A 15,647-nucleotide genomic window follows, 5' to 3' on the forward strand; every position below is an offset into this window, starting at 1 on the left:
TATATATATATATATATATATATATATATATTGAGAATTTTATTGAACCCTAAACAAAACATATCCAGAACTGGACAAAGGAATATGATGCAATGGAGTAAAATAAAATTAAAGAAATTCACAGCTTGTAAAAACATGGCATTTAAAAAAAAAAGTCAGACATTACTGAGCATGATTTTTTTTTTCTCTTGGCCCAGCCTAAGGTGAAAAACTAGTTGTAAGAAGAGTAACTTTTATCTTGGTAGCTTTAGTATGCATCCTTACCTGCTCTACTTAGATAACCTCAGTCCCGAAGGTCATTAACCTTATCTTTGCCAGCTTAGGAAACATGGGTAAGAAAGATGTTATGATTTATTGACTTAACAGGAGGATAGGCAGCTGTGCTCTCATGAATCATAATTTTTGAGCAGCACTTTCAGGGATCTGGTGCAGAGCAGCAGTACAGATGAACTTTCTATCTACACATCACTAACCTTCAGAGACCTCTGAGCACTTTAAAACCTGCTATTTACCTGGCTAACCAGTGAGCAAAGAGATGGGAGAAAGACTTTACTTCCACTAGAATAAAGACAGGTTCATCATTGTTTGAGGCATTTGCATGCTTCTGTGTGGACTGTGCATGGCTAGAGGAAAGGAAACAGTTCAAAGGGGAAACCAAGATAGATGGGCGGGGGTGGGGGTGGGTGGTGGATGCTTGGAGCCTTATCTGTCTTAGTCATTCAGAGGAGATGGAGCTGTTGCTCTAGGACTCACAAGAGCAGGAAAATGAGAATCGAGAGTGCACTGATACAGCTCATTTGGTGTATTTGGTGTACACGCCTAATGCTGCAGGTAAACAAATTGTAAAATGACCCGCACACTCCTAGACATGTCTCAGAAAACACATCTGCTGTTTATTATTAGTCATCACTGATCTTGATAGAGGCACATTCACCAAGATGACTTTCAGGAAATGAAGACAAGTGACAAAGGCATGTAGAGATGGAGAAAACTAGTTAAAAAAATTTGAAAAAAAAAGGAGGTGGAAAATGAGGAAAGAGGTGCAGTATGACACTTAAATAATGATGGAATCAGGGCAGGAGAATCAAGATTGATTGATGAGCAGAGACTTTTGTTAGCAGGGAGATTTAATGTTGGCTTGTGTAGTGTAGCTGGGGAGAGCAGGTCATTGAGCACTGCCTCTTTGAATCAGGGACACCACTAAAAAGCTAAATCACCGGGGAACAATGTAATCCTACACTCTGTCTTGTCCCTTGCAGAAAGAAATATATACGTGTAGGGTGCACATCATGCCCATCAATGAGACCACTTTTCCCATAGGTTTTTTATGTGAACAGATTGGATCTCTGAGTTGACATAGTGTGAGTTTTCTTATCTCCGATATGGGAAAAAGGTTGAACACTTTTGAGAGAGATTGTCTGAAATAACATTGTGAAAGACACAATAACAGGTGTGAACTTCAGCAAACGAGAATTGGATGTGCCAAAGGCGTGGTGCAATAATCCTTAATAGTAGGTTTTTTTCACAAACAAAGGGAAAAGAATGGTCTATATGTTTTGCCGTTTCTCTCCACAAGTACATTGTGGCGTTACAATCCACACTGTAACACAAGGCCAGTGAAATCAAGCTAATGTGCAGAATTAGTTCCAGGTCATGGCTTAAACTGATGTTGCATCACTCCCCCTCTCCATCTGGATTTTCAAAGCCCTAATGTTTTTGAAGCATTCCCGTGTGGGAGGCAACAGTGTCATACGCGCTTCAGAGGGGAAACATTGCAGTGACGGCCTGACTAGATCACATTCATTTGATTTGGTGGTAGTGTCAGGTATGATTACGAGCTCATTCACAGCTTATTTAACTTTTTGTACAACTGCACAGCTGAGTTAGCGCCATTTTTGATTTGTGCTAATGTGTTATGTTACTGAATCGGCTACATTAGGCACCAGCTGTGCAGGGAAAAAGGAGAACCAATGTTAGGAACCTGGTGATTGTTGCAGATGGATACAGTTTTGTAAGTGTTTCCACTGGCCAATGACTTTAATTTAGTGCACAGCTTTGGGGTGTAATTTTTGTTTAGTGTCTCTACTTGCACTGCTTATCATTTCTGGAAGTAGATTCTTTAAAATGTACAATCTGCAAGTTAAGATAATATAAGTTGAGATAAGATAAGATAAGACTTTATTTATCCCAAATGAAATTTAGATGTCACAGTTGAATTGACCAATCCCCTTTGAATTGACTTTAGTTGCATGAAGGTAAATAGTCATATTGTGATAATAACTTCAGGCCTCTTTAGTATTTTTAGATGATTTTTAACCTTTTATCTATTTAAAAGTCACAGAACCAAAGTCATGGTCTTAATATTTTTCATTAATTATTGATTATCTATCGGCTACATATCTAAAGCCTAAATACTACCCTGTTCTGTCGATACCAAGTCATTTATCTCCACCAACTAGTCATGTTCTAGTTGTCAAATAAACTAAGACCTGAGGATATGTCTTCAAAGTTGAGGTCATAACGCTCGTTTTCTGGTACAACTGTCTGCATGGTTTTCTGGAGCTTTTCTGTTCGTCAATAGGATCTAAAGCTGACTGGGTGTAAACGTTATTTTCTTTTTGTCCTGTTCTTTTTTCTTCTTCTTCTTTTTCTTGCCTGCTGTGTTCGTGACAGACTGTCAAATTTAGATTGTGCAGTGAGGACGTACGCGTTCTGCTGCATTCTGACGCAAAACAAGTGCAGATTGCTCACACGTTGAATATGAATATGATGCAGAAACTGAGGAGACTGCAGGAGCAGATTTTGTAGCTAAACCGAAGCAAAAAGCACTCAATAGTGAATTTGCCTGTCACTGTTCTGCAGGCCTTCTCTCATCAAACACAGGTGGTGAGAATGCTTTGTGTCATGAGATTTGCTCGATGATAACTACAGGAAAAAATGAACAGTTTTTTTTCCATTTGTTTTGTTGTTTGTTTTTTTTTTGTATTTGTTTTTGCTTAAGGTATTTTTGTCTTTAATAGTTAAATATGATTTTAAGTAAGGATAGAATTTCTCACACAGAACATGATAACCTTTGACGTGTTCCTTCTTTCCCTACTGTTTTTTTTTTGTTGTTGTTTTTTTCATTGCTTTTTGGACACATAAAAGCTTTGCAAAGTTACAAGCCTCAAAGGTCACACCAAAGAAAGTTATTGTCCTCCACAGAAGGCCTAGCTCCAGAGCTGCCTGAAACGCCTCGTTGGTAGTGCTAGCCTTTCTTTTTGACTTGTCACCATCACTGTGAAACACATTTGTCTACATAGTGCCAGGTTTGGCATGTCTTAAAAAAAATAAGCAAAGCAGCTTTCATGCAGTCTGCTTTGACTGGTGAGAGCTGGTTGACTATGCGAAAAGTAATGCCCGTGTTTTGTTAACATTAAAGCATTCAATCCTATTCTTTTATACATCTAAACCAATCAAGCAATTTAACTTCATTGCCTACAAACTGCATTTGTTCACATTTTTGATAAGTAGATTTCAATAAACTGTTCCTTGGATGAACAAATATGGATTTTTTTGGTTGTGTAGGATGTTAATCAGTGTGCCAAAGAGATGAGTGAGGATTTCACTTTGTCAGATTTTTCCATGATTAATCGATAAAGTTTCAGGCAAACCTGAAAAACCACACAGAAACTCTCAAAACTGACTTTTTACACTCACACACACACACAAAACACTTTGAAGGAATAATAATAGACTGTATAGTTAAGTGGTTAATTCTGGCTTTGACTCAGCTAGTAATATTCCCTGCGAGCCTCCTTCTATCAGTGGTCACTCATTTGACAGAGTAGGAGAGCCACTAATTATGGTCTCTCTGCTGCAAATGATGGTATTTGCGTTAAGTGCCCTGGTAATTACTAAATCCTAATTTGAAGTGGAGCGCTTATTAAATTTTGTCAATTTTGATCTTTCTTTGTAATTAAAATGACATTTTGAGAAATTGTGTCCTTTTTCCCCGTACCTGCAAACAATAAGAGCTGATATATGATAACTTTCCAGCCCAATAGTCTTTGTAAAATTTGTTACACTGACTTTTTTTTTTCCAGGCTGAACAGGATAATGGTCACCCCCTCCCAGCCTATGCTGACCTCATTATCGAAATCCTGGATGAAAACAACCAGGCACCATATTTCCAGTTTGCCACCTATCAGGGCTATGTGAGCGAGTCTTCCTCAGTGGGTACGACTATCTCTGCCAGTGCCAACCTCACCGCCCCCCTGGAAATCATTGCTTTGGATAATGACATTGAAGAGGTAGGAGGAAAAAAAGAGGAAATAAAGCCTTTAGCAGCTCTATCTCACTACTCACTACAGGTCCAACATACAGGCTCAAACGTGTCTGTAAACACCAAGTGTTGCACTGACTTTCTTTAAATGTGCATTAACTTTACATTCGCTCATGTGTTTGTGTTTTGTTTTCACAGAAAACACCATGTTTCTTAGCCATTCTCTTGTTATATTGTTATATTTATTTATTGTCTTTTTCCACGTTGTAGCTGGCTCTTGGTGCTAAACCTGTAGGTAAAAGGGGAGCGTTCAGATGAAGTGATACACACACACAGAGTGTAATGAAGGGATGTCCTGACCCAATTTCTTTGATCTTAATCTCAGATTTGAGTCTTTCTTTTTAATATTGAGTACCAATAATTTCAATTTAATGTAGGTTTTCATCTATAAAATACATCGGTTTTAATAGCTTTGTATTAAGGCTACATCTTGACACTATTGTCTGGTATATTATTTTGTAAACGTCTAGCAATTTTATCAAATTTATGCATGGAATTTCTTAGCTCACGTTCCTGTGCATGTTTACAGTATTTTGCACATTTTATAACAGGTGGTTTTCATACCTGAAGTGCAAGTTACACTTAAGAAAGGGTCAGAAACAGATAGGCTTCACACATCAAACACTGATTCACTTAAAAAATAAATAAATATCTGTTTTATCCTCCAGCAAATTGACTCGGGACAACCCTGCTGTAAATGCATGCATCACTCTGCGGAAAGTACAAACAAACTGAAGGCATTCATCACTGCAGGAGACCTTTTTAGCACAGAAAAAAATGAGGAAATTATAAACAAAAATTGATCAAATATTAAGCAGGTTTCCTGTTGTGATGCATGTGTGCATAGATTCATTTCTGATGCACTGACTTTTGTAAAGTGTGTATTCTGATAATGAATTCTAGTGTGTGTGTCTGTGTGAGGTGTTTTTCTTTCTCATTTGTGTTTTTCATACTCTGATTGATGTTTCTGTATTTGTTAAAGTCAAAACTTATGGAGTTATTCTCTTTGAATAACTTTGTTTTTCACCAGCTTGATTTTATAAATTATTTCTTGTGTGTAGAGTTACGGAAAGTGATCCTTGACTTATTTGTTTTTCGAAGTTCACAAACTCCCCTGTTGTGTGTGTGTTTGTGTGCTTTTATCCACTGCTCTGGAAAACAGTTTTAAATCTATAGACCAAGTATGATGAATGAACCCACACTGTCTCATGCACAGCCAAAACAAATGATCACTGCCTTTAGTTCATCTTTCAACATATCCCTTTACTCAGTCTTTTGAGAAGATTAACAAATCAAAGCAGAGACAGAGATAACAAAATCAATAAGCCACCCAACCCTGATGTTTACCAAACTCTCTTAAGAGGAGTCATTGATTGATGGGAATCGAAGTTGACCAGCAGCAACAGACCATAATGGACTTAAGATTTATTTGTTAAAATATAAGTGATAACATAGTTTTGGTAAATTGATTTATCTGAAGTGTTTTGAAGTTGTTGTTGTTGGGTTTTTTTATGTTTGTTTTATTTATTTTTTTCTTCTATTTGGACAAAAGATGCCCTTTTTTTAGTTTTTAACACTGCATCATTGCTTCTAATAAATAAACAGGAATAGGTCCTCATCTATTTTTTTGTTTGTTTGTATTTTGGCAACATCAAATTTAAAATATATGTTCTAAATTATGATTTTTTACTAAAAAAGACATTTCTACTAGATATTTCTGCCACATGCTTATTCTGCAGTGTTTTCTGAAGGCAGCTTGGATCCCCGTCAGAAGATTACTTTTTCAACTGTTCGACACATCAAAATGCTTTTTTTGATAGGTTTTCTTGGCCCCACAGCTGTGGCCCTGGGGGGAAAAAGTGATGAGACTCCAGTGTAGCCATGGTTTCATGTTTCTTTTGGTGTATCTTTCCTTCAAAAGACGAAAGACCCTTTGGTGACGATTACCCTGAATGACTACACCCTGATCTTCAGCCTGACCCCAACTGGGATAATCCGCTACCTGAAGCTCCTCAAGCCTGTGGATCGGGAGAAGCAGATGGCCTATACTTTCACGGTGAGTCTTCAACTCAGCATTGGTGTCCTGAAAACAGCCCTTGAGTCGTGTGACCAACATTTTACATTTTCTGTGCCTTAGCAGAAGTCTCTAAGAGGCAGTGGTAAAAACTTGTACAAGTGAGCAAAACTTACACAAGACAACACTCTACATTGTGTGAGGCTGTTTATTTTAGCCCTAAATGGGATTTTAATTTTAAAACATTACCATTTTCAGCTTTGTGGTGTTGAAACTTGTAATTGGTATCATCTTTTCTTTTATTTCTAGAAAACATTCATACAATTGGGCTTGTTTTTGCCTCCCTTGGCTATGAGACAGAAAGCAGGTTTAAAGCAATGTTGTTCAGGCTTTCCTTTTCAATTTGTTCATGTTGTCATCACCTTCTAGTCTTTAAAGGTAAACTTTGCAATACAAAGAAACATGCAAATGTAGGAGAAACAAACCATAAATGCTGCAAGTTGCACATAGCAGCCTACAAATCTCCATGTGACTTTAGCAATAATTTGCTTGTTCCGTTTTGTACTTTTGACCTCGGTTTAAATGCAGAACAACCATGATCTTTTAGTCCTGACAAAAGCCCCAGGATTTTTAAGTTCTGGATGTTGGTACCTTGTATATTATGTGCCAATAAGTGGGAGGCTACTGCCAGAAGACATATAAGTTCAGCTAACTATGAAGACAAGAGCAGGGGAAAAGCCATTTAGCCTGACTGTTTAAAAATGTAAGAAAACTGTCTTGTATCTCTTTTGCTCAGTGAGATTATTGTACTGTTTATAGTACAAGACTATTGGATGTAGCATTCAAAAAGTGTAAAACAGCACTACTCTTACAGCTTTTCATTTAATTATTTTGAATTTTAATTTTAATTGGCTACATGATGTCTTAAAAATTGTGAATAGACAAATTACTACATGTCTCAAACATGTACCAACTGTCTGATTTTCTAACATAAAACAATTTAGATTGAACTTCACTTTATCAGGATACGAACTTCTGATTTTTGTGTTTTCTATCAGTTTGAGTCTGTTTGAATAATATCATCTTGCAGTATTTATGCTTTCCTGGCCGTATGGTGAATATGCTATTCAAGTACAATTTTGAGTCTCCTTGCAGGAGTTGATCAATTTCTAATATGCCAGTTGTGCACACTGCAACTGATGAGCTGCAGCAAGGTTTACCAAATATAGCTATTTCTGTACTGCTTAGAGGAATGGAAGCTCCTCTGAAAATACAGGAGCTCCAGCCATAAAAGAAGATTCGCTTGGATTAGCGAGTACATATTGTGCACTCGTCAGGAACTGACGAACACAGATGACTCAGTTCACCATAGGTTTTGATGTAATTCGGGGTTTTATTGGCTTGATCAAAGTGCTTTGGACTTGAGCCATTTATGAAAGCACACTGTGTTTGTAGTGTGTGCGTGCACACAGTTGACCCTTTTTGCTCTGTGTACACAGGTTTGTTTAGCCAATAAAGTTTTCTCTGTGGTTTGATGTTTTTGAAGCTTAAGCACTGGTAAGTGCTTTGAGCTCAGACAGCTTTTAAGCTCAAGATCCTTTTTGACAACACTTTACTGTCGAAGCTGTCAGTGTGGGGTGACTGTTCGCCACAGCATTGCACTTATCGCAGTTTAGAAGGATTGCTTCATTCAGGATTAGTTGTAAACGAAAAACAGTCTGTCACGTATCACCAGAAACTTTGTCCCAAGTATCTATTAATCATTCTGATCACTGAATCACACCGGAACTAAACAATTCTTGCTCCCAGATGACTGTTTCAAAAAAAAAAAAAAATGTTTGCTCTCCTCAGAGACCTGCTGCTTGTCTAACGGTTTAAATTGGGTTCCTCGTTAGACGTGTTTACAAATCTGATGATTAATATTTACCTCCATATGTTTAACAATAATTGAAGACCATTTGAATTATTTGGAGCAGCCTTCCTTACACAGAAAAACAGATATATTTCTGCTGCAATAATAATGTTTTTGAGTTAGTTAGGTAATTAATTAATGCTAGCAGTTTGTTTACATACTGTTTCATGTCAAAAAATACAACAGTGTTTTGTTTTTTTTTTCTTTTTTTTAGGTTTAAACCAACCAGCTGTCTGTGGGGGTTGTATTTTAACAGGGTGTTTCATTTACACAACCACTTTGTTTGGCAGAACCACTATGCTTCTATTTTAATCTATCCAGCTGTCTGCTCAGGCTCTGTAACAGATTGTGTTTCATTTGAGCTTTACGCAACTGAGTGTAGCATTAAGTCTATTGATCTGGTTGTATTATTGTTTTACAATAGTGCTGCACAAAAACCATAGTGACCGACACGGCAGGAACACTGAAATTGATTGGGTCAATAAAATTTTGTGAGAAAAGTGAGTCAGCACTTTTTTTTTTATTCACTATAACATGCCATTGTTTCAAAATATTGAATTAGCTCAATGCATGAATGAATGTTCTTCAGCTAAAACAAAACTTCTCATAATACTGAAAAAATATATATGTATATTGTTAACTGTTGATAATGTCAGACATTTAAAATAAAGGCTTGAAATTTATTCTTCGAGACTTATTAACATAATGTTTACTAAATAACTGCTTTTAGGGACGTAGCATTGCTTTAATGAAGATAATGATTTTTTTTTTAAATCTTTGCATGAATACTGGCTTCAAATTAAAATTCTAATTATTCTAAGTGCTCTAGACTTGAAGGAGAGGGAGTAATATCTGATTCTGATAGATACCAGCCTTCATTGAGTTGTGTGCTCTTTTTGTGTTTATATTCTTACCGTTTTTTTGGTTGTTTGTTTGTTTAATAAATTTTATCCGCTTGATCAAACTAGCGGACTGAGTAGCCATACACGACATCGTTTATACTAGAGACACTTCTCGCACATGAGTGTATTCTTATTCAGTACAATTAAAATGTCCCTGCAAATGTTGAGGGAGGGCTGGTTTCTCCCATCCACACAGAAATGTGTTTCTTTCTGTTGTCACAGTTATTTTTGAGATCCTCTTTTCTTTCTAGACTTCATTTGTTGTTCTGCTCAGTCCATTTTCTTTCTCCTCTCCCAAGTCCTGAAGATCAGAGCTGCCACAAACATGTAAACATGTATTTTGCTTCGTTTGAACACTGTCCTTCAGGCAGACTTTGTAGCAACACTTTCCTCTCATCTTAACAGCTTTTTTTTTTTTTTTTACTTTGATGGAATGGAAAATGAGCATGCATAGATGCAAAGTTTGAGTGCTGATGCTGTCACTCATCAAAGCCAGGATTCTCTAAGACTGCAATGAATAAGTGGGTTTTGTTGGCACGTTCTAAGTTTTTAAAAATACAAATGTTTCTCTTTCTTGTGTTTACAGATGGTGGCGTCAGATGGTGTCCAGCAGAGTAGCCCAGTAACTGTCAACATCCTGGTTATTGATGCCAATGACAATACGCCGACGTTTGCCGAGGTCTCCTACAGCGTTGAAGTCTTTACAGACATGCAGCCAGGGGAGACGGTGCTACAGGTAATCAATCCTGCGATCGTTCTCCTGCGTTTTTCCTTTTCTTTCCGTCTCCTGCTCCGGCGCTCTGCACTGCACCTCCGTCTTTGTCCCCATCACACAGAATTTCTCTCTCAAATGCTCTTTCATGCTCTATAAAAATAACCACAACAATCGAGTGCATTGTGTTGACAGGCAAACTGCTGGAACATTTCCCTTTTTCCATATCTGCAGTCGTAACATTCAAGTCAGAGAAAATGTTTTTTTTATCTCTCATGTCAGTGCACAGCATTGGGTAATTCATAGTGGAAGGTATCTGTAATAACCATTTCTCATTTATTTCTGTTGCATAAAAAGGATTTGTCTTAAAAGCAGGCTTGTTTTCAGGCTATGTTTTTTTATCGTTTGTGGATTAGGGTCATTATTTCAATTTAACGAGTGAGCAATGACTTTAAAAATATTTAAATCCTCTTATTTTATTTTTTTTTTCTGTTAGGCTCACATGCAATGCTAACATAACCAAACAAGTATTGTATAAAAATACCTGCATGCATATATACATAAACAGATTATCTTTAGATTGAAAATCTAAAATCCTATTTTGCTGAAAATGAGGAGGTCAATCATTTATATGTCTCTGAGTTTGCAGAGGGAGTATATAGTTTTTCGGCTTCTCAGCTGATTTCTTCTCACGGCAGAACCTCTCCAAAAAATGTCAAATGCTGAAAAAGGTTAAGTTTAATCTGTTTTTTAAAAAAACAGCTATTTCACCCTCCCAGAAATAAGGCCAAGGGTTACAGAGTGTCTGCTATGACCGCTTAACCGATTTTATAAGCCGTTTATGAGAGCTGGAGTCCCCCTTGAGAATTCTGCAGCTCATTTGATGCTACAACTTTTACCCCAGTGTCAGTGGCATGAAAAAGGAGGTTGGGGGAACTTGGATTAAAGTTTCTAAGCCTTAAAGATATGAGGTCAACCACACCATGTGGGCCAATAATTACAAGCAGCACGGCCTCCCAAATAATTGGATTAAATAAAACGGTGGTTTCTCATTTATTTCCTCATGAGAGCAAAAGAGGAAAAGTATGCTGAAATAATGTTCTTTTTGCATTTTATCCTTTAAATATTTGTCAGTGATCATTCTGCAGAATTGCATTTTATTTTTCAAGAAAATCTCATTGTAAAGCTCTGCAATCTGATTGGCAGGTTCCCTAATTGTGTTAGATGTAAAACTGTCTATTGCAGAAGAGAATCCAGACATTTCCTGTGTATAATTTGTATCTGGTTCTTTTTTTCTTTTCTCAGTTATCTGCAGTTGATGCTGATGAAGGACTAAATGGTTTGGTGACATATGAGATACTGGCTGGAGCCCAAGGAGATTTCATCATTAATAATCGCACTGGGCGCATCATTGTGGCGCCTGGTGTTACATTAACCGTGGGGCGATCATATGCACTGACTGTCAGGGCCTCTGATAACGCGCCAGAGAACCAGAGAAGGTAGAATAGCATTGAAACTTGCATGTGTGAAAGTTGTGCGTTGGTAAGAAATAAGAAATTAATTGAATAATGAAATAAATAAGAAATTCATTATTTTTCTGTTCAGGTTAGTGTACAGTAGACACATTTTGAATTATACTTTTTTTTACCTTTCTGTTGTGAAATGATTTTAAAAAGAATTTAAAATCTGCACTGCTTACAAAACACTCAAAAGTTGTTGTTTTACATATCATATTTAATATGTAATTTATAATTTAACTTCGGAATGATTCATAAAATATTCTCTGAGCTGCATAATAGAGAAATAATATTTCTAACTGGCTGCCATGAGTATAATTAATACATACCTAGAAAGAATAAATCTAAAGGTAGTCACCTTGATTTTCAAGCACATTTATGTAAATAGTGAACAATAAGCTTAAATAAAAGCACTCCTGAACAAATTAGTCTATGGGATATTAATTCTGCTTTACTCCTGGTTGTATAAAGAAAGAAAGCAAAAATTTGTGTTGAAAACTTTACAGAGGCAAATCAGCTTTGGTATTGACTTATGTGATACATTAGCAACATTTTATTGTGTTGTGCACTGATACTGTCTTTGTGGTTCTACAGGAGCTCCATCACTACCCTCTACATTGAGGTTTTGCCTCCCAACAACCAGAGTCCCCCACGTTTCCCTCTCCTCACCTATAACCTAGAGATCAGTGAAGCCATGAGGATCGGAGCTATTCTGCTCAATCTACAGGTGAGACACTAATCTGTATAATTTTACACTTTCCTAACCAAAGAATGCTGCAATTTCGAGAACAAAATCACTGTGTTCTTGATCACATTTAACTGTCTGTTGCAAAGCTGTTATCTGCTCTTGTTCAGCTGTAACAGTATTGTTTGGCCTTCATGTTATTTATTTCTTCCTCCAGGCCACAGACAGAGAAAACGATCCGATCACGTATCGCATTGTGAGTGGAGATTCCCAGAAGGTTTTCAACCTCTCTGAAACGTGAGTGCAAGTTTTTCTATCTGGCTTCTCTCAAAGCTCAGTGGCATGCAGGTCACTGATAAACACAAGGCTGTAAACATAGATATATGGTGTGGGATTGTATTTGTCTGAATGTGGTTCGGCCCACCTGTCTCCCAATGCATACTGAACAGGGTTAACCATGCATGATGAATGAGAACAGAACTCCTTACTAGACTGCATTTCAACTCTTATAGTCTCACAAAGCAACACTTGAAATTCTGACTTTTGTTTGAAAGTCAACATTTTGCTCATCGAATAAATAAAATAAACTGCTTATGGGCTGGTTTATCAAAAGCTATATTCAAATTTTAAATCAAAGATTGTGAAAAGTATAAATTGACTATGTAGACTTTGATGACAGTTTTCTTTTGTGACATTCACTTAAGTGCAAAGACTCAAGATGTACAGTAAAATGATGCATTTGTTTCTTTTACTTTTATGAACAGAAAGTTTTAAAAGAACTGAGTAGAGCATATTTGTACACAGTTCATCCAAAACTAATGATTTGGACAAACATTGCTAAACAGTTAGTTGTGAATAAGGACAAACTTGAGGACAATAGGTTTAGAGTTTTGATACTTAAAAATATGCTAATAACTTCTTTATTTATTTTGGCTGATTAACTACCTCATTGTTGTCTGTAATGTATTTTTCTATAAATAATGTGTGTTTTTCAGAATTAAATTTGACATCAGTGATCTATTGTTATTAGTTTTAATTTGCAGGACGCAGATATAAAAATGACAAATTCCTTTAATTATATGTGATTAAAAGACAATTAGTGCTCTGCTCCAGCTTTCTGCAGTAGAAATAAAAAAATGAGAGACATTAACTCATACCAAGAATGTCAGACCTACTCAGAGATGACAGAGCTGATTTGTAAGAGTGACTTAGAGCAAATAATCACACAGATTAGACTTATCTCGATACCTGGAGATAGGTTTCTAGGTTTTCTCTGCTTTCTCTCCAGCCATTTTCCCTTTTAGCTTTACTGCTTTTGATATTAGGCAGGCAAATATCCTCTGGACAGAAAAAGACAGAAGACAAATTTCACAGTCAGCATCAGCATTCAGGAAATTCACCTCACTCCACAGCTAATACAAAGCGAGGAAAAAAGGCGTAATATATCGAAGTGGTTAGTGCCTTATTCCATCTATCAAATGAGGAAGCAAATATGAGGAGAGGAGACGTAGGGAGACTGAAAATGGAAGCCCTGCCAGACACGTTTCTTACTAATTGATTAAAGCCTATTTTGTCTGCATCCTGAGTCTCCAAGCTGTGAAAGGACAAGCACTGTGCACAAGCAAAATAAGGGCAGACTGCTATTGTTGGTATTGCTAATGTAATCTCTTAAAACACATATGGCAGAAATCTTGCTCAAAAAAATTGACACTTTGTTTATTTAAGAAATTCTCTCTGTGGTAACAGTAATTCTGTCACATTGCAAGCTCTAAGCAGCCTATAAATACAATAACATCAAGCTGGTAATTACGTAGCATATGATTAAAAAATGTTTTTCTAGATGATGCCGATGAAGGTGATATGCACAATTCCTTTTCACATGTTTTAACCCTCAGAAATTTAATATAATTCACTGAATGGATATTTTCTTCAGGCTAAATGGAGCCAGTTTAGTATAGCTTGCATTAAAAATGAACTGTCAAAACTACTCCGAAATGGAGCAGGTTTGTCTTAAAAGTTGCAAATACCTGATGTATGATGAAAAAAGGAGTCATTTTATGTGCGTTTGTTACATAAATGACTTGTAAGTAATGTGTTATTTTTTGATTGCAAAATTTACAACCCTGTTCTTGGCTATTTTGGTGGGAAAAGTAAATATTTTCATTTAAAAGCAAATTACTAATGTATACTTGATTCTTCAGGCATAATGGTTGCATGATTGGTTAAAAAAACATGCCCAAATTCACTCTTTGACTTTAAAGTACCAACTTAGCTTGTCAGTGGGCATTACTCAAATGTCTTTTATTGTGACATTGTTGGGGAAAAGGAGAAAAGCCTATTACCAAGACATTTCAGGCAGGTCAGGAAATCTAGACATTGGCATCCTTCATTCCATGTAGGCACAGGAAAGGATCATGGTCCAAACAGGGGGTGAATGGGCAGCCCAGCAGGTAATGCCAGAGTGCGTCAATTGCCCTCTATAATGCTTTACACTCCTTTACCTCAGTACTTTCTCGTCTCTCACTATGATAGTTTCTGACTGGGGTATAATACTCAGACCCGCTGAGACAAAATGGCCACGAGCCCTCTGTTCAATGTGTCAATCTGCTAAGGGAAGGGAGTATGGTATGTAAGGCAACGATTCTGCACTGTTTAACCCTCACATATGTCATTTATCCTAGGTATATTAATCTTTGTGAATGAACTTGCAAATCATAGGCTTCAAAGTCTTACTCAGCCACTCAACCAGCCTGTCAATCTGGGCTTAATAATGATAAAGTACATTTTGTGAAACTATTTACTTAACAACAGTGCAACAATATCTAATATAATATATGTAATATACAGTATTAAATGTATTTTACAAAAAGGAAAGTACCTGGAATTAACATGAACCTAAGTTTATTTTGCAACAGTTTCCTAGAACAGCGTGTCTAAGAGAAAATGCCCAGTCTCTCTTTTTTTAAAAATCTACGATCTGATAGTATCTAGCAGGGACAGGAGGATTTTAATAGTCAGGAGAAAAACATGCCAGGTCAGTAAGTTGGAGATGTATTTAGGGACAAGACCATTTAGGCTTTAAAGGTAAGGCGTAAAATGTTAGAATCAATACAAAATGTAACAAGGTGCCAGTGCAATGAGGCAAGCACAGAGAGGATGTGTTTGTGCCTTTTTGGCCTTGTGATAAGTGTAAAGATGCACTGCTTTTAACCAACTGAAAATGGAGAAAGTAGACTGAATCTTAAATATAGTAATCAAGACAAGAGTAGGTAACTGCTTTTATATATTTTTTTGTAAGTCAGCAGATGAAAGAAATTACCTTTCATACAATTGTCTAAAATTGGGGAAAGCAAGTCTGAAAAACATTATTTATTTTAGTGTCAATACCCGAGTTGAAATCAAACAGTACTCCCAGATTTCTAGCAGCATAGCTGGTAAATTTTAACTGCTTATATTAGAAACAAGACTGAAAGAATTTGGGCTACTAAAGAAAATAACCTCTGTTTTGCTTTTTTGAAAAAAAAAAAAAATAATAAAATAAAATAATACAAAAACAAAAAAAGGACTGTTCAGCGCTCATT

General features: G+C 36.5%; 1 protein-coding gene across 8 annotated transcripts in view; it reads left to right on the forward strand.

The window, feature by feature from the left end:
• LOC108244521 (protocadherin-15) overlaps window positions 1–15,647 on the forward strand; it is a 189,349-nt gene that overhangs the window by 98,599 nt on the left and 75,103 nt on the right. For all 8 annotated transcript variants that reach the window (XM_037973638.1, XM_037973639.1, XM_017430798.3 and 5 more), the window contains 6 exons: window positions 4,086–4,292; window positions 6,246–6,380; window positions 9,739–9,888; window positions 11,170–11,363; window positions 11,976–12,108; window positions 12,284–12,363. In XM_037973638.1, the coding sequence (XP_037829566.1) occupies window positions 4,086–4,292; window positions 6,246–6,380; window positions 9,739–9,888; window positions 11,170–11,363; window positions 11,976–12,108; window positions 12,284–12,363 (899 nt within the window). The remainder of the gene's footprint in view (window positions 1–4,085; window positions 4,293–6,245; window positions 6,381–9,738; window positions 9,889–11,169; window positions 11,364–11,975; window positions 12,109–12,283; window positions 12,364–15,647) is intronic.

Source organism: Kryptolebias marmoratus, linkage group LG22 (assembly GCF_001649575.2).
Source record: "Kryptolebias marmoratus isolate JLee-2015 linkage group LG22, ASM164957v2, whole genome shotgun sequence".
NCBI classification, from domain to species: Eukaryota; Metazoa; Chordata; class Actinopteri; order Cyprinodontiformes; family Rivulidae; genus Kryptolebias; species Kryptolebias marmoratus.